General features: G+C 45.3%; 2 protein-coding genes across 9 annotated transcripts in view; one reads left to right on the forward strand and one right to left on the reverse strand.

Moving 5' to 3' along the window:
- SLC31A2 (solute carrier family 31 member 2) overlaps nt 1-27,521 on the forward strand; it is a 989,995-nt gene that overhangs the window by 270,614 nt on the left and 691,860 nt on the right. The window lies entirely within an intron of this gene.
- Nucleotides 7,867-27,521, reverse strand: part of CACNA1B (calcium voltage-gated channel subunit alpha1 B) — a 327,353-nt gene continuing 307,698 nt past the window's right edge. For 4 of the 8 annotated variants that reach the window (XM_077922132.1, XM_077922131.1, XM_077922130.1 and 1 more), the window contains 10 exons: nt 27,077-27,185; nt 25,921-26,025; nt 24,809-24,921; nt 24,224-24,345; nt 22,628-22,769; nt 20,719-20,829; nt 17,326-17,361; nt 15,530-15,731; nt 13,964-14,163; nt 7,867-12,755 (listed from right to left, as the gene is read on the reverse strand). In XM_077922132.1, the coding sequence (XP_077778258.1) occupies nt 12,216-12,755; nt 13,964-14,163; nt 15,530-15,731; nt 17,326-17,361; nt 20,719-20,829; nt 22,628-22,769; nt 24,224-24,345; nt 24,809-24,921; nt 25,921-26,025; nt 27,077-27,185 (1,680 nt within the window). In that variant the 3' untranslated portion in view covers nt 7,867-12,215. Of the gene's footprint in view, nt 12,756-13,963; nt 14,164-15,529; nt 15,732-17,325; nt 17,362-20,718; nt 20,830-22,627; nt 22,770-24,223; nt 24,346-24,808; nt 24,922-25,920; nt 26,026-27,076; nt 27,186-27,521 lie in introns of those variants that run through there. The other 4 variants (XM_077922135.1, XM_077922129.1, XM_077922133.1 and 1 more) reach the window with 3 other exon arrangements.

Here is a 27,521-nt window from a genome sequence, read left to right on the forward strand (position 1 = left end):
GCACTCAGGTCATTTTTGCCAGCTTCCCATTAGGAAATATGGTTGGCCACTGTGAGAACAGGATGCTGGACTCAATGGGTTTTTGGCTTGATCCAGCAGGGCTCTCCTTGCATGCCACTTCAGATTGCAATTGAACAAAGCTATGTTTGTATGCTTTCTTGGTTCCTGTCTCCCTTAAATCTCCCAGCAAGCATCAGGAGAAAAACCTAAAAAACTTGTTTGCTTAGGTCTCCCTTGAGATGGTGGTTTCCCCTCTCACTGTGGGTGTCAATGAACACAGGAAAGCTAGGGTGAGTGCGCTATCAACAAATACCGTATTATGAATGGTCATAGGCTTCAGCCCTGGACCCATTGTTGTTCAGAATCTTTATAAATGACTTGCAGGAAAGTATTGAGAAGATGCTAATCAAATTTGCAGATGACACCAAACCGGGAGGGGTAGCTAATGCTGCTGAAGACAGAAGCAGGACTCAATATGAACTTAGTAGATTCGAAAACTAGGTAAGGTTCTGCACTTAGGCACGAAGAACCATGTGCACAAATATAAGATGGGGGACCCCTGGCTTAGTAGCAGTACATGTGAGGTCTTCATGGGCCACTAGCTTAACAAGAGTCAAGAGCATGATGCAGCAGCAGAAAAAAGCTAACACTAGTCTAGGCTGCATCAACAGAAGTACACGAAAGTAATAGTACTGCTCTATTCTGTCTTGAATTCGGGTGGCGCTGTGGGTTAAACCACAGAGCCTAGGACTTGCCGATCAGAAGGTCGGCGGTTTGAATCCCCACAACGGGGTGAGCTCCTGTTGCTCGGTCCCTGCCACTGCCAACCTAGCAGTTTGAAAGCACATCAAAGTACAACTAGATGAAGAAGAGTTTGGATTTGATATCCCGCCTTTCACTCCCTTTAAGGAGTCTCAAAGCGGCTAACAATCTCCTTTCCCTTCCTCCCCCACAACAAACACTCTGTGAGGTGAGTGGGGCTGAGAGACTTCAAAGAAGTGTGACTGGCCCAAGGTCACCCAGCAGCTGCATGTGGAGGAGCGGAGATGCAAACCTGGTTCCCCAGATTACGAGACTACCGCTCTTAACCACTACACCACACTGGCTCTCATAAATAGGTACCGCTCCGGCAGGAAGGTAAACAGCATTTCCATGCGCTGCCCTGGTTCACCAGAAGCGGCTTAGTTATGCTGGCCACATGACCCAGAAGCGGTACGCCGGCTCCCTCGGCCAATAAAGCGAGATGAGCGCCGCAACCCCATAGTCGGTCACGACTGGACCAAATGGTCAGGGGGGTATTCTGTCTTAGTCAAACCATACCTGGAGTCCTGTGTCCAGTTCTGGGCACCACAGTTTAAAGATAGTGACAAGCTGGAACGTGTGCAGAGGAGGGTGACCAAGATTGATCAAGAGTCTGGAAACCAAGCCTTGTGAGGAGTGGTTGAAGGAGCTGGGTATGTTTAGCCTGGAAAAGAGACTGAGAGGAGATATAATAGCCACCTTCAATTACCTGAAGGGCTGCCTCATCAAATATGGAGCAAGCTTATTTTCTCCTGCTCTGGAGGACCTGAGCCAATGGCTTCAAGCTACAAGAAAGGAGATTCCGACTAAAGATAAGGAAGAACTTTCTGACAGTAAGAGCTGTTCAACAGTGGAAGGTCTCCCTTGTGAGGTGGTGGCCTGTCCTACCTTGGTGGTTTTTAACTGAGGTTGGACGGCCATCTCCTTCCAAGGATGGAGGTTCTAAGCAGAGGTTGGGTGCATCTATCTAGGATGCTTTAGTTGAGAGTTCTGCATTACAAGGGGTTGGACTAGATGTCCCTTGGGGTTCCTTCCAACTCTACAATTTGATGATTCTAACCTTGTAAATATTTAACCTTTACACTGAATCATTAACAAACTGTCTGTTATTTTTCACAGCAATTTTGCCACCCTTACATTTTTATTTAGTCCATCATATGGCCTAAATAAAAGGGGCCTTTTCAGCCTCAGGCTGCATTCCTTTGTGGGGAATCTTCCAGGGGCCACATGCCATTTGTGGATGTGGCCAGAAGTAGGTGCAGCAATGGATGTGACTTTTACCTTTGTGTAGTATAAATCAGATGCTGATACACACACACAAATGCACCCCTCTCCAGGCAAGCAAGAGGCATCATCCAAGTTCAAGGACACATTTGAGCCAAAGAGTTCAAAGAATGTATGAGGGACACGGCCTAGGGAGAATCCCAAGGGCCAGATAAAGAGGCCTGCAGGGCACATTTGGCCCCTAGACCTGATGCTCCCTACCAGGCCTGGGCACAGCATGTTTGGGGCACGGAGGCGGGAGTCATGTTACAATAAAATTATAAACTCAAACAAAAAAGCAGTGGTCCCTGGCTGGCTTAGTCCTCTGAGACCTGGAGCAAATGTACCCGGCTGCTTCCCCCTCACCACCTGCTGCACAGGCCTGCTCCCCACTCCTGATACAGTCTACGCAGAGAGGATGAGGAGGTGCTGGAATCTGTGTGCGTGGGTGACTGCCCCAAGTAGCAAACCACTGAATTGAAGACGATATCTTCTTAGGTAAAAGGTCAGAGGCAGGAAGGAGTATAACGGGGCTTCCTGTACCTACTGAGCTTTGCTTTAGCGACTTGATCTTCCAAATCTTTGACATGTTCCTATATTTAGTTGTCCTTTGTGCCTACTTCATACTCCTCAATTCTACTTCCTGGTTTATTCTTTGGTTATGACTTTAATCCTCCAGCCTGATGGCTGCATACCCCTCAACCATCCTGATTTGAGTAGGACATCCTAGAATTACAGAAACCATGATGCTTTCTGATTGTCCCATGTTTTTTGGTCCAGCACTCTTGCACGAGTCAGCTGGCTTGCTCCGAAGCACTGGACCAAAATACATTTGTTTTTTTGGTCTTGTGCTCTCACACAAATCGGCTGGCTTCTGCAACAGCTCGGAACCAAAACACTGAGCACCCTGATTTTTATTAGCAGGATGCTGGTGGTTATGTGACTGGTTTGCTGCATGGTTCCATCTCTCCCTCTGTCTCTGTCTCTCATCTGATGAGATACAGTGCACGAAATCTTAGGCTATAGTAAATATGTTGGTGTGTAGCCCTATATCAATTGAATTTGGTGTGACTTACCTCTGAGGAGCCTTCAGATTTCATCCTTCATTCTAACTCTCAAGTCTCTGCTGCCACATAACTCTGCCATCTCATTTTGGTATTTAGTATTATAGCACCCCCCCACCCCCTGTAAAAAATAGCATTTTCCTTTTCATAAGCCCAAATACATAAATTTAAACCCCAAATCGCTGGTGCAGTTGGAATGGAGCTGAGCAAGCAGGGGGCCCTGTGAAACACACTAAGAGCTCATGCATCCTGGGAAAATTACAGTGACACTCCTCCAGATTGTACAGCACAGTTCTCCAGCCAAGAAACATATTCAAAAGTGCATGTTACTGCAGTAAAGTGTGCACTAAAATGCATATATTAGTGGAAATATCATACAAAATGTATTAAGGGGAAATGATTTGCAGAAATGTGTGAACTGGGCAAAACTGTAAACAAAAAATTGTATTAGGAGAAATTTGCACTAAAATGCTGATGAATTTTCATGAGGAACTTTTTTTCTTTTAAAATTGCACTGATTTGTAAATGTGGGGAACTGAATTAGGATTGGAAAAATGTGATAAACCAAAATGGAAAGATTTGTTGAAATATAACACACTAAGTTGCCAGTTGCTGTCCCTCCCTTAAAAGAAAGTAGCAATTATAGCTTGCCAAGCCTCTTGTAGACTTAAGAAATCTAAGAATTGTTTATTGTGTCAATTATCTGAGATTCTCTTAACTAATTTTAGATCTATATTGTCCAATAATGTGGCCAGCAGCAGTTTCAGATGTTGTTTGGCCCAGAACATTGAGAAGCAGTCTCCTACAGTATAAGGCTTCACCTTAACTACAATATTGCATACTTTTAATACTAGACTATTCATTTGGCTGGGACTGCTTCACTGCTTTGGTTTAGGTTGAATCACAGCAGGGCATTGGATTACTCCTTCGTGTTTCCTGTAGTTCAGTGTTGATAAATAACTGGTCACAATGATGTCCTATGGCTAAACAGTTTTCTTGGTAAAATGCTATCAGGACTTTCTGCTCTGGATTCCATCGGCATTCTTTAAGTGACATTGCTAATGGTTGCACCCCTTCTTCTAGATCTGGTGGGTCAAAGCAATGGGATTGTGAACTTGGCATACCCATACTTACCTTGAGTTGATCAAAAAATAAAAATAAAAATCGCCCCAGTTTATTATTTTGTAATGTAGTCATGACAGTGTACAAGTTGCCAGGGAGGTATGTGCTGCAAGTACCTAATCATCAGGGCTTTGTTTTTGTTTTTCCAGCCAGAACCCACCTCTTAGGTGGGTGCCATTGCCACTACAGTGGTACCCCGGGTTACATACGCTTCAGGTTACATACGCTTCAGGTTACAGACTCCGCTAACCCAGAAATAGTAACTCAGGTTAAGAACTTTGCTTCAGGATGAGAACAGAAATTGTGCTCCGGCGGCGTGGCAGCAGCAGGAGGCCCCATTAGCTAAAGTGGTGCTTCAGGTTAAGAACAGTTTCAGGTTAAGTACAGACCTCCGGAACGAATTACAGTGGTGCCCCGCAAGACGAATGCCTCACAAGACGGAAAACCCGCTAGACAAAAGAGTTTTCCATTTCTGAGTTGCTTCGCAAGACGATTTTCCCTATGGGCTTGCTTCGCAAGACGAAATGTCTTGCTAGTCTTGCGATTTCCCCCCTGCTTCCCCCTCCTTTTTCTAAGCCGCTAAGCCGCTAATAGCCTTTTAGCAGCTTAGCCGCTAATCCCTTAATAGCCGCTAAGCCGCTAAACCGCTAATAGCGCTAATCCGCTTAGCCGCTAATAGGGTTGCTTCGCAAGACAAAAAAACCGCTAGACGAAGAGAATCACGGAACGGATTCTTTTCGTCTTGCGAGGCACCACTGTAAGTACTTAACCTGAGGTACCACTGTATAAGAGAACATGGGAGTTTTTTCATGGTGGGTTCCAGCACCTCTTTTTCTGGAAAAATATCACTGCTAGTCACCAATCCAAGCCAGGTAACTTTTCAAAGAAGTGCTATTTTTATCTGCAGTGGTGCTGGGCATCGTGGGCCAAACAAATTCAAACTCTGTGCCAGTCACACAAGAACTTCGTCAACATCACTAGTTCTAAGTGGCTACCTCCTTTAGACTTTTCTCATCCAAAAATCATTTCAGCTACCATATGTTTCTCACTGCTATGGCTGTTTTTATTTTACTTGTAACCCCCCCCCTACTTTATATAAATGTGATTTCTGGATTCCTGGGTGGGGGAGAGGGATAAGCACAAAACAGCACAGAATGATCTCTTTGCCATTTGGCACACACCACATTCAGTTAGCACTCTTTTCCTAAGGTTTTATTATTTTAATTCAAGGACTTTGCTTCATACAAAATGTAATTGTAGAAACAACTGCAGAATCCAAAGTTTGGCTGATAAATATTACTCAGGCAGCAAACTATTCAATCACAGAATTCCCAGCCCTCCCCATCAAATCCCCAAGCAAAGTTCCAGTTGTGTTGCATGTTTGGAACTTCCCTTCAGGTTTTTTTTTTTAAACACTGTTTTTTTTTAAAATATAAATTTTGCAACAAACCCCCCAATTCATATCAAATATAATTAAAAATTAACAACTGATGAATACATCGTATCAAAAAGTACGAAGATAAACATTTTTACCATGCACATACTTTATATATATATAGACTTATATATATGTATGTATATATTTATATAATATGTATATATTTTACATGCAAATGTTACTTATTCAAAGTACAGCCACCACTAGACTTATTCTGGATGCAGAAAATGGGTTGTTGCATTTAAAGTTTTGGCAATGCACAAAGGGGGTTCTGGGAAATCCCTGACCTCTGCTCTAGCAAAAGTTAGCTCTGGCTATGTCCCATTGAAACCGACAGAATAAACCTGTTGCGGCTAACTTGGGTCTCGTTGCTGATTTCTTTTTTTTAAAAAGTAATGGGGGAATTGGGTACTTGTAAGTTTCTGGACTTAATGGGACCCTCTCCTCCTAGACAGTGATGTGTCTTCTTTCAAAATGTGGTATTCTCAGCCCTTAGAATTCTGCTGAGGAATCTAGACCTCTGCTCCCAAACTCCAATGGCACCTCTTTTGTTTAGATGAGACTTAGCCATGGCTAACTTCAACTGTATTGGAACCTTCATGTGCATTGAAAGCAAGACAGCATTTAGGGCTGTTTGCAAATTGAAGGTTGGATATGTCAACCACTGAGATAGGTATTTGCAGTGGCAACAATATATTCAAAACCCACCATGCTCCTTTCTCCCAATACCCACCCACCCACCCATACGTCCTTCCCCCGAGGATTCCCAGCCTTAAACTTCTTCTAATGCAATAATTTATTTATTCACATTTCACATGTAAGTTGCAAATGTGAAGCGCCTCCATTTTATTTGTGTGGGGCTCTCACATCCAATTGATTCATATGGGGTTGGTGTGGGGGTGCATGGGTGCGTGGGAGAGAAAGAAAGAATAGAGGAGGAAGGATAAACCAAAATAAAAGTTAAAGCCATTTATCTTCAGCTCTCAATATTTTGCATGCATGCTCAGAGAGGGCTATTCTCCTCCCATTTTATTTATTGGAGTATTCCCCCCCCCCTTTAAAATTCCCAAGAAAGTTTTGTGCCTTTTCTATATGTAAAATGTAGAAAAATGTTTGGTCACGGTCATGCTGTAGCTTGAGACAAGGAAAAGTGTGTGGGGTGGGGGTTGTGGAACCCAACATATAAAAGCTGTGGAATGGATTATGTTTTTTTAAAATTATTTTTTTAAAAAGTTTGCTCACCTCTTTTTCCATTTTTGATTTGATTTGATTTGTGAAAAGTGTCATCTTGTTGCATAGCCCTACAGTGTTTTTGTTTGTTTGCTTAAAAAAAAAAATCACATCTATGATCTATTAACCATTCCTTTCTGTTCTTTTCTTTTGGTTAATGAAGTTTCTGTATGCATAATTACATGTGGATTAATAAGAGAGAGAGAGAGAGAGAGAGAGAGAGAGAGAGAGAGAGAGAGAGAGAGAGAGAGAAGAGTGTGCTGGAATATAGTCCAGGGATGAGATTGGTCAAAAATCAGAAAACAAAACAAAGGTCAGAATACTCTAGAAGTAAAGCCTTGAGGTGGTATTGGGGCGTGTGTGCATGTGTGCGCGCCATGTTGACCTGCCTCTGGTCATTTCACTATTCCTCCATTTCCCCCTTTGGGCCTTTTTTGTCATCATCAGTAGGATGCCATGTTCTGTTTAACAATCCCAACACATTAAGCAAGCTGTCTTACAGAATCAATCCCTTTCTTAAAATAAAACAGCCTGTCAAATAAGCAATCCTACCCAAACCCTGGCTTGCCCAGGCTGCTACTCATTCTGCACGGAGTGCGACCTTAAGGTGAAATTAAACTATCAAAATCTGCAGTTAGCTCTTTTTGTGGTTGGAATATACTGGGATATGATGCTGACTCTTTTCCCCGCTAGTCTCACCTCCTGTTTTGGCTGGTGTTTTAAAAAATACTGCATCATAATGTTTGCTATACTTTTGATCTGTCACTAGATGTCACTTTGGTGAAATCTGAAGAAATATTGATACATGAGGAAAACCTCTAACAATGCTACAGAACGTTATCCCAAGTGTCTTGAGAGAACAAATTATCATTAGGGAAAAAATAGGACAATTTCAAAGGTACAGTGAAGTATTTATATTTCCTTGGCCAATTGGTTTATCAGCGTTTATTTTTCTTTTTTAAAAAATGTAGTGGTTGAAACATTGTTCCAGTAATGGTTTGGGATAACTGACTCCTATTTAAATGGTGGCGGCTTCCTCTTTTATGAAATAGTTGAGAATAGCTTTGAACTTGGAAGATGCTCTTTTTAAAGAGAATAATGTTGTAAATAGCATTGTCCTCACTCATGCCTGCATGTTAAGAAACACCTTTGACTCAATTTATAACTAGATAGGCCCCCGAAAGGCTATGGTGTTAGCGGTGCTCAATACTTGAGTGTGATATTAAAAATCTGATTATAAGTTGAGTCAAATGGGTTTCTTAACATGCAGGCATGAGTAGATAACAGCAGGATGCTCAAATAAGGTTGGGGCAATTTAAAAACAAAACAAAACCAGCTTTCTCTAGCAAAATTTGGTATTTTCCTCTGATTTCTCTTGCAGTTCTCCTGCTTCTGAGTAACCGCACTTAACTGCACTTGTAGCAGCACCTAGTGACAATATAATGCATCAGTTCGTAGAGATTAAAAAGGGAATGCCTTCAAAAACAGATCATATTTTACTTGCTCTTTCTGACAAGAAAAACCTCTCCAGCACAGTGGAATAAGAGGCACTGTGGTTAAGATCCAAAGATTCTCCTTCGTGAGATCCTTCAAATGGAGGGGCTGCTTGTATGAGAGAAAGATTCATTTCCATTAACAGACGGGACCCTTTTGATCCAGTCCATTATTTTTAACATAAACCAGGAAGCAGAGGGGAGAACTGAGCAACCACACAAGGTAGTCTCCTAAGGAGGAACTTCCCAGGGAAGAGGCAAAACTATGGAAAGACTCATTTGCAACCATGTGGATCTGAACACATTTGCTTCAGAAACAGACATTGGTTACAAATGAAGGAAACAAACCCATCTGAGGGAGGAGGGCAGCCTCTTCCCACATCTCTTTTCAACTTCCTCCCCCAAACCAGCCTCCCCAGCTGCCTCAAGGTACAGAAATCATAGGGAAATGTGTCCCGTGTAGAGTTCACAGGGACATTTCAGTCCAAGGGTGGACTCCTGGGTGCCCTCCAGGCATTGTTGAGTGCTGGTCCTACTCACAAGTACACCCGCTGAAATGGATGGGCACAGCTTAGGCTCATTAACTTCAATGGGCTTACACCGAGTAGAGCTTAGTTGGAGTTCATCGTCCCAGCCAGAACAAGCAATGCCCTTGGGTGATGGGCGTTTGGAATTCAACATCAGTAAGACATATTGGCCTACTTTTATTTTAGTCCATGATACTGAATGAAGCAAAGATGCACGGATACCTCTGCAGCTTTCATGACCACAGGGCTCACTTTCCTGGAGCTGCCCAAGATCAAGAAAACTGCAGTAATAAGTTTTATCCACAGGTTGTCTATCCCTTTGTCACATGACTGATCATATACCCTAGGACAGTGAGAGGAAACTGACATTCACCCTACTTGGAAATGTCATTTGTGTAAACCCAGGGCTTAGCCACACTTCCTTTGTCCTGCTGCTTTCCCTTGGGGAAAGCACTTTTTAGCCCAATCTGAGAAAGCTGGATAAGAAAGCCCTGGCAACAGTTTTTAAGGAGCAGGGAGATTTAGAGCAGAGATGTGGCAAGATGGGAGAAACGGGAAGGGACCCAATTCAAACTCCCCTTTCCTTAGAGCTGTAGCATTTCAGAGAACACAGAGAAAGAGTTAAATATCCACTTTCTCCTCTCTCCAGCTGCTTCTCTGCCCGCCCGCCCTGCAAAAGTGGCTTTGCTCTTTATGCAGCAACGTCAATGTGGCAGCCATCGCATCTTAAAGGAGAACAACTCCCACCAGTCCTGACCACTGGCCATGCTGGCTGGGGCTGATGGGAGTTCACAACATATCTAGGCCATCGTGTTGACTACCACCCCCCTGCACTCAATAACATGTAATGTGCAGCTTAGCATATGTATTTAAATGTGCATTTGCATTTAACATTTAACTCCTGCAAGTGATTTTTTTTAAAAAAAATATGCAAATAATGTCAAGGTTTGGTTTGAAAATCACCATGATCACAGCCGAAAGAAATTCCACTCCTCCTTCTCCAAAGGTGCTAAATGGCAGGGCAGGGGGAATCTCCTCCCAATACGGAGGCAAGGGTTAAACAAAGGCACATTTTAATGTCCTATGTAGTTCAGCCCTGAGAGGATTTTGCCCCACTTTCCTCCCTCAGAGTTATTTCAGACATTAAGGGGGACAAACCTGGATTTGCTCCCAAAGTGTTAAACCCTGGCAAGGAGCCACAGACAATGTCGGCCACACAATTGTGCCTGTATGAAGCACATGATAGTTTTAAGGTGCAGAAAGAGGCTGTGCCTAAGTCGGTCCTGGTTCAATCCCTGTCATCTCCAGGTAGGACGGGGAGAGACACTTCCCTCCTGCCTGGAACACCAGAGAGCTGTCACATGACTAATCTAAATGTACTTGTATATGACAACTTCTTGTCTTGCTTGTGATGGGGTCACTTTTCCCTGCAAGTCTCTTTCCTTATCACTGCCTCTCTCCTCTGCTCACTCTCAAAACATAGAATGTTGCCCTCCTCAGGTTGGGCTGGGTCTTTCAGCTTTGTTATGTGCAGGTGTTTTATTTTTGTTTGTTTGTTTTTTGAATAACAATGTTTTAGCTTTTCATGAAAGTGCTCAAGCACACGCACACACACACACACACACACACGGAAACAAGCACCTGATGCACAGAAACACACACACACAGAGACAAAAAGAGCAGAAATCTCATCCCTGAGAATCAGAATTAGGGTTTTCCCTCGGGGCTTTCTTGTTTTATCCCCCCCCCCACCCCTCAAACCACCACAAAAAAGGACAATAATCACAAGTCTCTTCAATTGTCTTCAACACCCAACAATGTGCCATGAAGAGCAACCAAAGCTTCTGTAACCAAGTTAAGACTTAGATGTGTAGAGCAGTAGGGTCCTGCTTTTGGCAGAAGAACATTTGCCCCTGTTGCTAGATGCTTGTTGAAATCTCTCTAATATCCCTGCACCCCCCCCCCCACACACAACAAGATCTGAAAAAAGCACACACAGAATTTTGTACTTGGCCGCCTTCCAATCTATGTGGAAATATTGACTCAGCACTGGTCAATACTTGAAGCCTTCCAAACCCTCCTTGTGGGTCACCCCGCTCCACCACACGCATCCTCCTGATGCATCGGAAACAAGAGATTGCGTCTTCACCATGAGAGATTCCTAAGATCAGGCACTTAGTAGTGAAGAATTGGCGCCTTCAGTATGAAACAACAGTGGAGCTGGAATGACAATAGGACTAGTTCTCTACAGTGAAGGACTCTTGGTTTTGTTTGCTTGTTTGTTTGTTTCTTCTTCTTTTACTGTACAATTTACAAAAAAAAATGCACACAATGAAAAGTTAGTTTATCTAACAGCTCAATATAAAACCAAATGACACATTTTCTTTTGCCAGACCCCACCCTTCTCTCTCTCTCTCTCTCTCTCTCTCACTCTCACTCTCACTCTCGTGCTTTGATTGTAAACAAGACAAAATTATGAAAGGGGGCATATCACATCCAAAACAGAGGAACTGATTTTTAAGTTGTCAACAGTAGGAGCAGCAGCAGGCTGGGAGCTATGCTTGCCTGCCAAACAGCTCTCCTCTCCCAAGTGAAGGGAATGCTTTCCAAAAAGTCAATGGGAAGTCAAACCAATCAAAGTAGTCACAGACGGCAGCATGGCGGCTTCTGTCAGCCGAAAGGCCCCATTGCTGGCTCCCTTGAAAAGGTTTCGTCTTGCCAAATGTCGAGTCCAATGCCGTCATGGGTGATTTTTGCCTCTTAAAGTGTGGACAAGAGAAATGATAGGTTCTGTTTGTAACTGTGACTGTCCCTTCCTTCCCCTCCTTCTATCCAAAACTGCATGATGCTCCAGTCCCAGAAAGTTCAACAGTTTTTTTTTTGGTTTTCTCTCTGGGTCTTTTGCTTATCTTACAGTTTTATTGTTGAGAAAGGAGAGGGTGGTGTTAACTGCAATGCAACAAGAGAGGAGCAAGATCTCCCTTGCCCTGTCCTTCCAAAGAACAGCAATTCCTACTGATCCAGGGCCTTCTAGCACTAAAGGACAGACAGGTTTCAGTATGAGAGAGAGGCGTCGTCTCTTGACAGCATTGTGCGCATGCACAGAGACAAGTCTTCTTCAGGGGGGGGGGTTTCCATGAGGAGGCACTTCTTCCCTCCTCTTTATCCCTCCAGCCCTGAAGCTGTGGGGCTGAACGTATGTGTGCACACATAAACACAGAGCTTTATGTATAATATTCATCAGTTTCGTGTGCAAGAACTCCGGCTTTTTTTCCTGCTAGCACCAGTCGTCTTCATCTCGTTCATGGTAATAGCTACGTGCTCTGGTGCTGGTCCCAGGGCCGGAACTGAGGCCCAGTGTATAATGGTATCCATTGGGGACTCTACGGATTTGGTGGGACTGGGACGTCAGGGAGGAGACGTAAGAAGTCCGGGATGACCGTCCTGAATTGGTGGCCACAGCCTCCTCAAAAGTGAGTGTGTCCTCAGGCACAGCATGGTACGGACTGTCACTGTCTTCCCGGTGCCCCAGGTAAGGGTCTGAGCCAATCCGGGCCATCAGGGGCTGCGAAGGGCCCTGGGAGTCACCATGCAGCAAAGCGTTGTGCTCAGAGAGACCCCGGCTCAAGCGTCCCGGGGAGAAAGTTGGCAGGCCAGTCTGGAAACTGGAGAAGTGCACAGGCGACGAGTTGGCAGTCTTGTACGTGATGCTGGGGCGCGGGGTCAGTGGGGTTTGCGGCAGTTGCCTCCGGCCACGGGACGGGGTGCTTGCACCCGAAGTTGACAGCAAGGGGCTCTCATTAACTGAACCACTGCCCTACATGAAAATTGGAACAAAGCAAATGAACAAAAAAAGGAAAAAAAGAACAACGAAGGGGAGGGGGAACATCAGAGGGGGAACGCAGAGGTGTATGGCAGGGAAGGTGATCGTGGGGAACCAAGCAACAGAAGATCAAGTGACATGAAAAGAAGGGTGAGGGGGAATATGTTACAAGATGAAAGAAAATGGAAAGAGAGAGTTTAGACGTGCAGTCGGGGAACGACTGTGTTAAGGAGCAATCTGGAACAGAGGTATAGACCCAGGAAATCAAAAGGGCTGGAGAAGGAAAGGATTCCAAATGGGGGGGGGGGGACATCCAGTGGGTTAGTGTGACAACGTAGGAGAGCAGACAGTTCTGGGGCAAATGGGAATGGCAAGGTGACCAACAAAATCCTCCCACATGCCTCAAAAGCCCAATAGATTTGCTTCACGACCAGAAGCATTACTGAACATTATGGGACTTTTTTGCTCAGCCTTCTCAAATTTAACTTATGAACCACCTTTCAGATAAATGTGATTCACAACCATACACTAGAACAGCTAAAAATGGGTTTAAAACACAATACAAGTAAACACTCAAGAGTAGACAGAGACGCAATCCCATGCCTCTCCACAATCCAGCTGGAATAAACTTGTCAAAACAAAAACACCTTCCTGCAATCAGCAGGGCTGAACCACTGACGGGCAGAGCCATAGCTTTAAATGGGCAGAGCCACCTTCCTTTCTGCTACCCCTTCTCTCTCACAGTTTCTTTATGCCACCCTTTCTCCCTCTTTCTCCCTGCCCAGTGGGCTGCTGGTGGGGAGCAGATTGCTCTTGCTAAATGTTTTACTCGCTCACTTGCAGGGGCCTTAACCACACCCTTTTATTGCTCCATCATTTTTGGCTTCCCCCACATATTTTATTTTATTTTATTAAGGGAAGGGGTAAATTACAACCCTCTTTCTTCCACCACAAAGGAGTTGCTTAAACTGAATCACAAATGTACAAGCAAACATGAGAGCAACAGTGATCCAACCATTACCTGCTGCCCAGCCAGCCTTCTTCTCTCCCTTCAGGATGTCTCCAACCACATGAAGTTAAGACAAATGCCAAGAATTTGTACATGAGCTTCTGAAGCTCTGACAAAGGCCAAGGCATCTGTTGCTCAGTCATCAGTAGAAGGTACCCACCACCCTCTTCCCACCCTCCTTCTGGCTCCTCACCTGTTTCTGTGTTCCATGCTCTTGCCCTCCATTGGGCGATGTTGGCCGACTGCGCTCTGATAACTTGGGCTGTGAGTGGTCTCTGCTCCCATATCGGTCGCAGGAGTAAAAGCGCTGCTTTTCAGAGGATGAAGAGGAGTGAAGTTTCCGCTCCTGGGACCGGCCCCTCTCCTGCTTTTTGGTTTTGGATGTTGCTTCACCTACTCATCAAACAAAAAGGAATCCCAGTGTTGTCAGAGGTCCATCTGATAGCATCTTGCTTCCCACAGAAACATGGGAACATGCCTTAAATGTAGGCCTAACTGAGTACTGTCTGCCCTGAATGGCAGCAGTTCTCCAGGGTTTTACAGTGGGGTCTCTGTAAACCCTGCCTGGAGATGCCATGGTTTGTACCTTCTGCAAAGCAGATGTCCTAACATTGAGCTTTCCCTAAATAAAAAGTGGCTGTCAGGCAGCTTTCTTAAGGGAATTCCATAAATTGGGCACCCCCATCAAGAAAGCCCTGGCCATGACCCGAACTAAATTGAGATGACACAGAAATACCCAGGGATGCCCAGTGTGTATGGTATATCCCTTACTTACATAATTTTGCGGGAGGTGGAGGAGGTACAGAATCTGGGCTCTTGCAGGCGTGACAGTGTACTAGCCCTGACAATAATCATAAGAACATCACCTGACAGCAGACATCCTATCAGAGTATAGCAGAGGGAAGGAGAGAAGGGGAGGGAAACAGAGCTACTCCATTGGCTCAGTTGAGAAATCAGGAATTGCATCCAATGTTAGTTCTACTCAGATGAGACCCACTGAAAATAATGCAATTGACTAACTTAGGTGTACTAATTTCAATGGCTCTATGTTGAGGAGGGCAAACATTGGATACAACACCAGCAACTTTTCAATCCTTCTCCCCTTGAACTCTTTCATACCAACTGGCCATTGGAAGAACTTGCAACCTATCACTGGCGGAGGAAGAGGAATGCGGGGGCAAGTGCACCGCCCCCGGCAGTGTGATCCTGGTGGGGTGCCATCGCGGCTGCCCCCCTGCCTGTGCTGGGTGCCATGCCCCCACGCTATGCCCCCAGGACGTGCACCACGCCCCCAGGACATGCACCCGCCTGCTCTCCACCCCCTTACCGGTGCCGGAGCATGAAGTTCCACCATTGCAACCTATAAACCTGTACCTGAGTTGTCTTATTTCCTCCTCCCTCCCAGTCCATTTTCTTTTTATATCCCTCCTTTATAAAATATGGATGCTGTTGTTGTACTTGTAGCCATTGTTGTTATTATTTTTATAGTGCCTTCCTCTGAAGACCTCGGGGAAGTTCACAATAGAAAAATATGAAATGAGAATACAAAATACATAATAAAACAAAAACAAACCATTCGCCATCCTCCCACAAATACAGTTAAAAAGCCATAGAATGTTAATCACACAAACACCTGGTTGAAGAGAAACAGTTTTTCTTGGTGCCTAAAGATAGGTAATGAAGGCTATGTGTTCAGTCTGTCTTGTTTGTAGTGAAATGTAAGCACACCCACCCAACCCGTTTTTTAAGGTACCCTCACCTGCAGCATCACCATCAGCCAGGTGGCTGGGTGGTTTGTCGACAGACTTCTGTTTCCTCTCTTTCCGCCTGTGGCAGCGGTGATGGTGGTGGTGGTGGGTGTGCTCCACTGGCCGGGAATGCTCATAGAGGTGTGTGGCATGGGGACGCTGTGGGTTCAGTGTGGAGATGGAACGCTTCATGGGGCTTGTGTCTGGGATGGGCTGTGGACAAAGGCAGGGTGAGGTTGGGGTGAGGAAGGGGAAAGAAGAAGAAGAAGAAGAAGAAGAAGAAGAAGAAGAAGAAGAAGAGGAGGAGGAGGAGGAAGAGGAGGAGTTTGGATTTGATATCCCGCCTTTCACTCCCTTTAAGGAGTCTCAAAGCGGCTAACATTCTCCTTTCCCTTCCTCCCCCACAACAAACACTCTGTGAGGTGAGTGGGGCTGAGAGACTTCAAAGAAGTGTGACTAGCCCAAGGTCACCCAGCAGCTGCATGTGGAGGAGCGGAGACGTGAACCCGGTTCCCCAGATTACGAGACTACTGCTCGGAAGGCCGAGGTTGAGGAAGCCTGATTTATCTGATATATTCCAAGAATGATCTTAGATTCTGAAGTTGTGCCAGGGCTGTAGCCCAGGAGTATCTGAAGTCCCAAGAGTGACTTACTTCCAACCAGACAGCCTCTGGTACATGTCAGACATTTCCCCAGTTTGTGAAATTCTGAATTAAAAGTTATAAACACACAACTCCCAAAAAGAATGCTCACCCCAGCCACTTATCCATGCGTCACTGCAACATCATTTAAACCACTTAGAGATTTTGTTTATCCCTCTCCCCCTGTTCCCAATGGTCAACATGTTATTCAACATTGTTATTCTTGAAACCAAAATGGCACCACCCATGGACAAGAACGAGGTAGCCAACTAGCTTAGAGAAAATCTCAACCCCTTAAAGAGTGTTAAGTGGCACAGAAATATATGAAATAAATAAATAAATCTTGAGAGTCGGCAGAAGTACAAATATAGATATAGAGAGGGGTGTTGGGAAGTTCTGTTGTGAGAGAAGGATGACCAAATAGCAGCCCAATGAGGCTGAACATGCACAGTGACCACCACACGCTGGCTGGCATGGGGGGACGGGACCCAGAAAAGCAGGAAATGGAATGGGGTTGCTAGAATCCTGAACAGCAGCATTCCACACTCTGAACAGTCCTTAGGATGGCTGCACATGGTCACCATTCAACTTTCCTGCAAGGCCTTTACCTACCATCGCTCTGAGGAATTGTGGGAAATTAAAATAGCAGCTAGATGCAACCGGGCTTGGAGCACTGCCAGCACAATCAGGGCCCATTTAAATCTGGAGCTGGCTCTGCATCTGAATGCAGAACACGCTTCATTATAATGGAAGATTGCCATCCCAAGCGGGGAAAGGGGAGCTAAAAGGGTTGACAGCCTGGGGTGCAAATGCAGCCCTCTAAGCCTTTCTATCTGGCCCCTGTGATGCCCCCCAGGCCACACCCCTCACTCCTCCTGCTTCATATTCTCCTTGAGTGTGTTTGCCTGGCTGAAATGTGTCTTTTAACTCCAACAACACTGCTTGCTTGCCTGGGGACAGAGGATGGAAAGAGCTGTTTGTAAAAACTCACCTATTGTATAAAGGAAGAATTCCCATTTATGGCTTGCCCCGAATTTTGCCTCTGGTCCCACACACCACTTGCATGTGGCCCCTGGGAGGTTGCCCCAAAGGAAAAAACCTTCCCCACCCTTCATTGAACAGACTTTAGAGAGGATACGACTTTTAAGTTCAAGCAAGCTACATACTGCCAGGTAACGCCCCGGTGACCGCACTTTGCCTCTCTGCAAGAAATTCGGACAGAAAATATATTGGAAGCAGCCCCCACCAGCACAGCCATTGTCAGACATCACAGCAGGTGCGCGCGGCAGACGAGATGATGGAGAGGTGGGGAAGAAAGGGTGGGGACGAAGGGGCAACCAGAGAGGGGAGACAAACAGGTAAAGGGAAGGGGGGATGAATAAGAGACAAGAGACAGAAATGGGTGTTAGTCAAACGTTATCCATGGAACTTGGTGAGGAGTCAAGACTGGTGATTGGTTATTCAAATGGAACTTCCAATGGAAGAAAGTGAGGTTAGATCTCCTCAGACTTCTCTGAAGCAGGGTTGTGGATACCCATGGCCCTTCTAAGTGTTGCTGGAACTACAATTTAAACACTCCAACTCAACAAGCATGGGACATCCAACAGGGTGGCCCTTCTAGATGCTGGAGGGCTATGTTTCCCATCACCCTACCTTGTCAAGCATGTTGGCTGGGGCTGATGGGGGTCGAAGTCCAGCAATGTCTGGAGAGCCAGAGATTCCCATCCCTGCTCCAGAGGGAGGCCTTACACCCAACTCATGCGGAATATTAACAGATGGAAAAGTTTCTGAAACTCAGGCCTTAGGGCCAGGGGACAGCACTGTTGGTCACTTGCACCGCAATGCACTGGGAGGCACTGCTTAGTAAAGTCCCTGGAAAATGCTCAGTTGCAGAAGCTCCCCCTGCTCCTTCCCATCACTGGTTTCCTATTTGGCTCAATCTGGGGGTGGTGTTGAGAAGGAGGTGGAGTACCAGCAGCTGCTCTTTAATCCCTTTTCTGCTCACTCTCTCCCATTATACATACAGCCCTCCAAACCTTACAGGGCTACAAATGGTCCTTCATGCTGGGGTTGATGAGAGCTGGAGTCCACCAACATGGGGCAGACTATAAGTTCCTCACCCATGCTCTAGCATGATGTAGGAAGGGAGAACAAGAATAAGGAAATCATGGCTTTGAGGATGAGATGGAGACCTCTTAAAATTTCTACCCTATGCATGGACACACAACCCAGGGGGTGAGGATTCAGCTAAATTCCTCTAGGTGCAGGAGGAAATCTTGGGGACAGAGTTCACCATTAGCAATCGCCAGAGCAGAATTTGTTTCCCCCCTAAGGGATGAGGCGGGGGTGGGTGCGAATGGCAGCTGCCACAAGAAAAGAGTTGGAGAATATTTGGCCTTTTTCAAAGTGCGTGTGAGAAAAAATCTCAGAAAGTGTCTCAGGAAAAAACGTATTCTGAGAAATGTCAGCTCTGTTCTGTTATAGATTTCAACTCACCTATGATGCTCTAGCCACCCTTCCCACCCACTTCCAACCTTTCTGTTGCTCCAGTGGCAGCAAATGAGAGAGCCCACACTTGCTGTGGGTGTTTGTGGTCCTTGGGAAACTATATTTCCCAAGCCCAATTGCTCATGGTAGGCTGTGATGCAGCCAACCAGTGATGGAGGGCGAAAGATGGCAAAACCTCCTGCTTTTCACCACTGAAAAGCAAGGAGGTAAGCAAGTGGATCTCAGGGGTGTGGTGGACTGTGTTGAAGAAAGGGAATGAGAGGTTTGAGAGACAGCATGATGTTGTGTTGTTCCTTTGAGGAATACATGCATATGAGGTCAGAATGATGAGCTTTCCTCATTTTTAAGTGAAGAAATGCAAGTTTCAATGACATCTCTAATTCTAGCTGAAGGAACCCAGGGCAGTGACATCCTGTTGTCTAGGTTGGGAATTGAAGTGGTCCAAGAGCAGCTGGAGAATGATCACCAGCCATGTGTCAATGATGGAATGGTGTGTGAAATGAAAGACTAGACAATGCTCAGTCACACAGGTGATGATTGAGGCTGCATTATGTAAGCACAAGAGGAGGATTAAAAAAAATATCTCCTGCAGATGAAATGTTTCTGGTTCTCTTATTAAGGCAGAAGATCCTTAGTAAGTAATTCAATTTGGGAAATGCAACTGAAATCAGGAGAGTTTCACACCTAGAATAAAATCAATGACCACCATCAATAGAATCAGTTGGTGAATTATTCCTTATTCTAACTGTGAGTTTGCCACAACACCCCATGATCCTCTTGTCCTGTGAGGTCGGGTGGTACTGAGTTACAGATCTTATATATGGCTCAGTCTGGCAATAACTGCTGATGAAGCAACTTCTGAGCTCTGCTTTTATGCATTATTCAGCCCAAGCGCTGTTCAGAGCTGTCTAGGGTACTCGTGTCATGCCTCCCATTACCTTTTAACCAATACTGAGAGCTCATCCATACCTCAGTCTAAGCCATGCTTTCTAGGCACAGGCCTATGATTTCTAGGTCCGGGTTTGAGCAGGAGGGTTTTGTTTTTTGTCCCATTGCTGAAGTGGAAAATACGGCAACTGCGTTTACATGAATTGATGTTTGTTATGATTCAGCAGTAAACTGAGTATTTTCCTGGAGAAAGTGGTGGGACAAAAAAATCCCTGCTTAGTCACGGACTTAGATGATGTGGCACAGATGAAGGTGTGGATGAGCCCCAAGTTACTGTAAGGGGATCCAACATGCAGTGGACTATGTACTCACCACTTTTAGCTAGCTAGAAAACTCTACCTTACTTATTGAACCTAATTATGCCACAGGATTCATGTGAATTCCACATATATAATTTTCTATTGGGTTTGGAAGCATATCTGGGAGCATGTCTGCATTGCAAATTAAAAAACAGTTGGAGGCTGCCTTCAGCCACTGAATCTTCTTCTACGAAAACCATGAGAACTTGCAGTTCCAGGAGGTTACTGAGAATTCATGTTGGAAGAATGTCCCAGCCCCTTCCTAGAACTCATTGGTGGGGTGGCTAAACAGGTTTGGAAACTGGTTTAGGTTTGTAAGTGTAGCTTTATCTTAACTGTGGAAAAAGAGAAACTTAGCAAAAGAGGAGTGCTCTGTAGGCCGGCAGGCTCAGGGGAAATGTGGTACAATTCTGTTTCTACTGAAGAAAGCCGAGTCTGTAGAATGCCAGGCTTTTTGGTGATAGATATATGAAAAGTTATGGATCCCTATGATTAGATGCATACTTACATACCACAAAACCAGCAAACAAAGTTGCCTAGCAAGTAGGATCTGGAGCCTGTTGCTTTTCTGTTGACTGCGGATGGATCTCAGAGAAGCTGTCTGTAACGGGGAATGCTTGCTCCAGATCACACCACAATTATTTATGTGATCGGTAAATGCATAATCAAATTGCCCACTGCAGCACTCATATTGATAAACCTCCCAAAGGTCTTCCAGGTGACAAGACAAACAGACAGAAAGAAGGTGTTAAATCGCTGACTTACTGTAAGTCTTCCATTGCCAGTTAAGCCTCCTGCGCTCACCTGAGTTTCTGCTGCCAGGCGGGGCATGGAGGCAGCTCGCCCCTGGCTCTCCAGTCCAGGCTGGTGCTCACCATTGGCCATTGTTGGACTGATCTCTCGCATTTCTACTACCTGAGAGAAATAGGGGCAGAAGCACAGAAGTAAGCAGGGAGCTGGCAAAAGAAAAAAAGTTTTCAGTAATCATGGTAAATGACTTGCTGCATCCTCAGAGGTAGAGGTGAGATATCAAGGGCCCCTCTGCTTGCTCAGCTGAGCTCAGTGGTGTTTAGCTCCTTAAAGGTAAAGGTACCCCTGACCGTTAGGTCCAATCGTGGATGACTCTGGGGTTGCGGCGCTCATCTCGCTTTCAGGCCAAGGGAGCCGGCATTTGTCCGCAGACAGCTTCCGGATCATGTAGCCAGCATGACCAAGCCACTTCTGGCAAACCAAGCAGCGCACAGAAACACTGTTTACCTTCCCGCTGGAGCGCTACCTATTTATCTACTTGCACTTGATGTGCTTTCGAACTAGGTGGGCAGGAGCTGGGACCAAACAACAGGAGCTCACCCTGTTGAAGGGATTCGAACTGCCGACCTTCCGATTGGCAAGCCCCAGGCTCTGGGGCTTAGACCACAGCACCACCCACGTGACTTCTATTTATACCCAAGACAATTCAATTTATATACACGACAATTCAACACAGTGGTGGAGCATATGCTAAAGCCACCCAGGTCATGCATGTGGGGTACATCCACGAGGGGGATGGGGAGCAGAGGGAGCCCCCGGCAGCTTGCTTCGCAAAACAGCATGGGGGAGCTCACTTGCATGCTACAGCCCAGGCGAGAAGAGGGGTGAGGAAGCTGCTACCAGCTTTCTTCCTACTCTCCGCCCCCAGGTCAGACCTGACCCAAGAGTGGAGCTGCTCCCTTGTGCATTGCAAACCAGAAGAGTGGGCTGCAGCATTGCTGCCTACTCTTTTCTCTCCGTCCCTGGGTCCACCCCTGGGTCAGGCTTGCCCTGGAAGTGGAGCAGCCGTGGCCAGGTGCAAGAAAGCTGCCACAGCCCAGGAAGTGGGTGGCAGTGTTACCACCAACTCTACTCTCTCTGCTCCCAGGTTAGACTTGACCTAGGAATGGAACTGTGGCTGGTGCCATTGAGCTGTTGTGTGAGGAAGCTGTCTCCACAGCTTCCACGTATGCCCCTTCAAAACATGCACCCAGTGACACCCCCACCCCATGCTACGCCACTGATTCAGTAATGTAGTCCCAAGGGTAATGATACCAACTCCATTACAGTGGCAGGGAGTGCTCCAGCCCCTCTGCCAGTCAATTTTTAATCTTCTTATGCAATGATATTGTATTATGTAATTTGGCAGTTCAATTTTCCTGTAAATCACTTTGGGGCACCTTTCACTTGTATAAAGCAATATTGCATAATAAATTAAATTTCAATGGGGTGTTCCATGCAGTGTAATCAATGGAAAGTTGTTTTAGCATCCATATGCAATGTTTCTTTAGATTCCAAACTGAGATTGATTCAACAAAAAAATGGAAGTTTCAGGCACACTGGATCCCACAGCTTCTTTATAAGGAGGAACTGGCCAGTTTGCTAGGGGCTGGTGATGCAATCAGGATAAAGCATCAAGGCACATGCTGTGGGCATGTGTTGGAGAATCTTCCCTTCTGTCAGAAATTGTTTGCATTTTTTAAATTGCCTTTTCAAGCACTGGCTTCAGTACACAGAATATGGGAAGGGGGGGGGGAGGTCTTGTCCTTTGTCTTAGGGAGCAACATTTCTTGGACCAGGCCTGCTGTTCTGTTCTGCCAGATGATAGCAGACTGGAAAGTACATTTCATTGGTGTAGCAGAGCTTTTGGGATTAGCTCAGTGAAGGCCTCCTCCTGTACCAAAACAGTACATTTAACCTTCACCTGTTTGCTTGTCTGCTCAGTGGGAATTTCTTCTGAATGGCCACGCTCAAATGCTGGTGTCCTCGTTTCGTAAAACACATCCTGAGTCCGTTGAGTCCCCCATGAAACAGACTCCTTGATTCCTCCTCCCTCTGGCGTTGGTCTGTCATGAAAGGGAGGAAGGGAGGGAGGGAGAGAGAGAGAACTTGCAAAGAATGCAATACAGTGGTATCTCAGGATAAGTACTTAATTCGTTCCAGAGGTCCGTTCTTAACCTGAAACTGTTCTTAACCTGAAGCACCACTTTAGCTAATGGGGCCTCCTGCTGCCACTGCACGGTTTCTGTTCTCATTCTGAAGCAAAGTTCTTAACCTGAGGTACTATTTCTGGGTTAGCGGAGTCTATAACCTGAAGCATCTGTAACCCGAGGTACCACTGTACTGTATACCAAAATCTTGGTACATTGCCCCATCTCTGGTGGGACTTGTCCAAAAGCACAGAAATGGACCCAGGATTAGCTTTGCTCTCGTAACTCATAAGGTTGCAACAATGATCCTTATAGAACCTTATAAGAACCTTATAAACCACCTCCTTCTGGCAGCATGCATGGAGCTAGGGTAACATTGGAAAGATGCAGAGGGATTTTCTTGGCCAGAACTCCCTGGAACTTAGTTCTGGCACCTCTCAGGTGGGCGCCATTGCCATTCTAAGAGAATGAGGGACATGTTCATGGTGAGTTCCAGCACCTCTTTTCCTCGAAAAATAGTGCTGGTATGATAGGGTATGGCTTTGACTGATAAGCTTACACAATGCTGTAGAGTGACGTACAGACAAACATACCAAAATATACTTTGATTATGGCTGCTTTATGTTTATTTCTGTGAGGGATTCTTTAGCTGTGATTCCAGTATTGCAGGGGATTGGACCAGACGACTCTGAGGGTTCCTTCCAACTCTACAATTCTGTGATTTGATGCTATTATTTTCTGCTTTATACTCATCATGCTGTGTTTTGCTTCATACCTGGTGACTGATACTCATTATTTGCTGTTTGCATTGTTTCATGTTATACATAATAAAACACATATATCTAAATAATGCAATACTGTAGATAAAGCAGGCTGGGGAAACCCTTCCTTGCAGACAACAAACAAACAAACAAACAAACCACAAAGTCAGGTAGTTAGCAGCTGCAGGTTAAGAAGGACCTAGTTATCACTCAGGTGGCAAACCTGTGCTCAAGCCATGCAACTTCAGACTGCAGGTGGGGACAGACATGATGGAACACTGCTCCATCTTAAAAAATGAAATCAATCTCCACACTTAGAAAACCAGCGTATCAGGGAGCAAGTTAGACAGAAAAAGAAATGGGGAAAGCTGTAGGCCTCAGTATGTTGTAGGACTCTTGATTCCCATCATTCTTGATCACTGACCACAGCTTATCTACCCTTGAGCTAAAAAACTTGTGACACTAGTTTTCTAAATGCAAGGAATTTTGGTGTGTAGAAACAAATTCCATCAGGTGAGCTCCTTCACCCCACCTGCATAGCTTCAGAGCCAGCTCGGCCACTTCAGTGAGAATTTAGCCAAAAATAGTGAGAACTTTCTGGGTACTCACAAGGCACCTCCATTGTTGAGAGAAGCGGAGCTCTTTTGGCGCAGGAAAGCATTGGGGAATACTGAAGGCTGGCTTTGTTCAAGCGCTGCTTTCAACGGGTGGAAAAGGGACACGGTTCCAGTCTGCAAGGTGGAAGGAAGGAAGGATTATCTGCTCTGGTAACAATTCATACAGTGCTGCCACAAAGGTAGAGGTTGGCAGTTATACTGGACAGAGGTTCCTCCTTATCCCTGCCTGGCAAATCCCTCAGCAATAAAGCTGTGCAAATCTTATCTGTTCCTTAGTAGGGAGCTGCAGTTTAGTGTAAGGGTGGGATACCTTTTTCACCCTGAGCGCCAGTGGAGGATAAGGCCAGAGGCAAAAGCAGGAGCAACTACTGCAATTTTCTGATGTCTACGCTCTGGTAACCTCTAGGTTAGATGTGATTTGTTATATGTTACTACAAGCCAATAACCACCAGGCCATGGTAAAACTAAACAAGATTCTATTAGCTGATTGTACTGCCCCTACAGGTCAGTGAAGTTTGGCTCATTGTTGATCTCCACAGTGACATAGTGGCAGTGAAGGGTGCAAAAGACTGTTTACCTGGCAAAGACCTCCAGGCGCTGGATGGGCAGGATCTCGAGTGTTCTTGTTCTGTTTGTAGAAGTCAAATATCATCAAGGCTGCATAGACTTTCCCCACTGTCATGGCTTCAGCTGGACAAAGAAACAAAAAAATGAAAAACAAAATAAGAGGGGGAAAAGATGGGGTGAACAGAATTGATGAATAGCAAAAGGTGAAGGCAGTGGGAGGGGGAGTCAGTATGAATGGAAATCTTAGATGCTGATGAGCTGGGGTGGGGAGCTATCCTAATTCTTTCTTAGACCAAACTCAGATAGCCTGGTACCTATTGTTTAAAATCAAAATGAGGCCACCAAAAATTATTCCTCCCATTTCCAATCTTAAATTTAGTTCTCCACAGCAATCTGCATTTTGGTGTAAAATTTATCCAAATATACAGCTTTTTGCAAGCAATTTTCCCCAGTATAATGCGATACTAATGTGATACTTTTCAAGCATGCCTTCCCCCAATATATGATTTTTTTTTACTTATTGGCTGGGAACTGCATTGCAAAATTCAGAGGTGTGTAGGAGAGACAATATGGAGTAGTGGTTAGGGTGTCAGACTAGCTTGCCTCATAGGGTTGTTGTAAGGATAGGGTGGGGAACAGGAGAACCATGGATGCTATCTTGAACTCCTTGGAGGAATGGTGGGATAGAGATGTAATAATAAATAAGTGCAGTCTGGGGGGTTGGGAGAAGGAGAAGCAGGTCCCCATCTCACTCCTGCCCCCCAAGCACATGATTGTGTAGGGCTCCCGAACAGATTCAGCACCTGGATCTCCCCGAGTCAATTCAGCAGCACTGCAAAGTAACAGATTGACACCTAGATCAGAGTGGAGGCCCTTGTGCAGTGACCTACTTTCCTTATCTTCCCTTTCTAGTATATAGCAATAAAGTACTGACAGCCAGGCCTGGGCCTAAGCCCTTAAAGCACTGTACAGCACATCAAGAAGAGGAATTTGGGAAGATGTCCCTTTTCCTTGCTTTGCTGAAGCATCCCCATAGCTTGCCTATCCCTGCTAAAACACTTCTCAGTGTAAATGTTAATGCTTATGCCATCAATGTGGTACAAAGGGGAATATGGGACTTACGTTTATGAGGTGGTACTAGCAGATCCAAGGTCTTTGGTGAAAGATTGGGCCAAACTAGCGAGATCTCCTTCCTCAGCTCGATGTCACACTGGAGCTGCAGGACCCCTGCCATGCCATGGGCCAAGTGATATAAAGGAAGAAAATGTTTCACTCACAGACCAGGCTCCATGCGAAGAGCCATGCTGGACCAGAGCAAAGGCTTATAAGGCAAAGTACGCCTTTTCTTGAAGTGATCAACCAGATGTCCCAATGGGAAGCCCACAGGAAGGACCACATGATTCCCAATATCTGACATTCAGATATGCCTCTGATACGGGAGGTAATATAGCCAGCTGTTATGACTAGTAGCCATTGATAAAACATACCCTCCACGAATTTGTATAAACTTCTTTTAAAGCCTTCTAAATTGGTGGCCATCATGAGATTGTGTGAGAACATATCCTATAGCTTAACTATTATATGAAGTACTTTCTTTTGCCTGCCCTGAATCTGCAAGCACTCAGCTTTCTTGGATGGCCCCAAGGAAAGGCATTATTCCTACCCTTTGGGGAGGGTATTGTTATGAGGAAGGGTGTTATTCCTACTCTGCAGGAAGCTTGAAAAGGGAAAAAGAGAGCACAGTAGAGAATAGCCCCTCTTCCATGGAGGGGAAGAAGACTGGGCAATGTCAACGCTCTTACTAATTCTCTGAAGAGAGAAGCTCTTCCAGAATGGACCAAAGTACTGAATCAGATCACTGGTTGATTTAGCTCAGTCTGCACTGATTGGCAGTACAGGTTTCAGATAGGAGGTCCTTGGAGACATGGAGTATTGAACCAGGGATCTTCTACATACAAAGTAGATGTGCTACCACTGAGCTTGATGAAGCTAATGCAGGGCTATGGAACCTGTGATCCTCCAGATGTTTTCTTGACTCAGAGTTCCAATGACCCTAGGCCAGCATGTTCAGGGATTATGGGAAATATAGTCCAACAACATCTGGAGGTCCTGGTCTAGTAAAGTGGAAATTTGCTCAGATATCTTGCTTTAAAATCTGAAATTTGCCCATTTCCATACATCAGTTTTGAAAATGTATGGGCCAAAGTCTCCATCCCCATTCCCCATTCATTCCTATTCATGCAATTATGATATTTTAAGCCAGCTGCTGTTGTCTCACCTGATGCAAGTTTGATTTCCAGGGCAGTGCGGATCAAGGCCATCAGCGTAGATGTGAAGTGGACGCTCAAGTCGTCATTTGAGATTGGCATATTCATCCTTACCAAGCGCTGAGAGACAGACAGGCTTCTATCAATGCTGATCAACTTATTTCCCCTCCCCAAACCTCATACTCGCCCGCCCCACTTTCTAGTACTCAGTTTCGTTCATCCCCAGAGTAAGCTTGATTACCAAGAGCTGACATTCCACAATGCTAACTTTTCATATGCTGACGTAGGTAACAAGCCCCAGATGGGGAAAATAAATATCCACAATCTCCATAGGTTCCAATATTCCAACATCAGGGGAGGGGTGTTTCTAGGACTAAGGTGAAACTTTGAAGCTCCCTTGTTATTTTTGCTATGGGATACAGCATGCTGGTTAAGTAATTTTGTTATATTTATAGT

This window comes from Podarcis muralis, chromosome Z (assembly GCF_964188315.1).
Source record: "Podarcis muralis chromosome Z, rPodMur119.hap1.1, whole genome shotgun sequence".
In the NCBI taxonomy this organism is placed as follows: Eukaryota; Metazoa; Chordata; class Lepidosauria; order Squamata; family Lacertidae; genus Podarcis; species Podarcis muralis.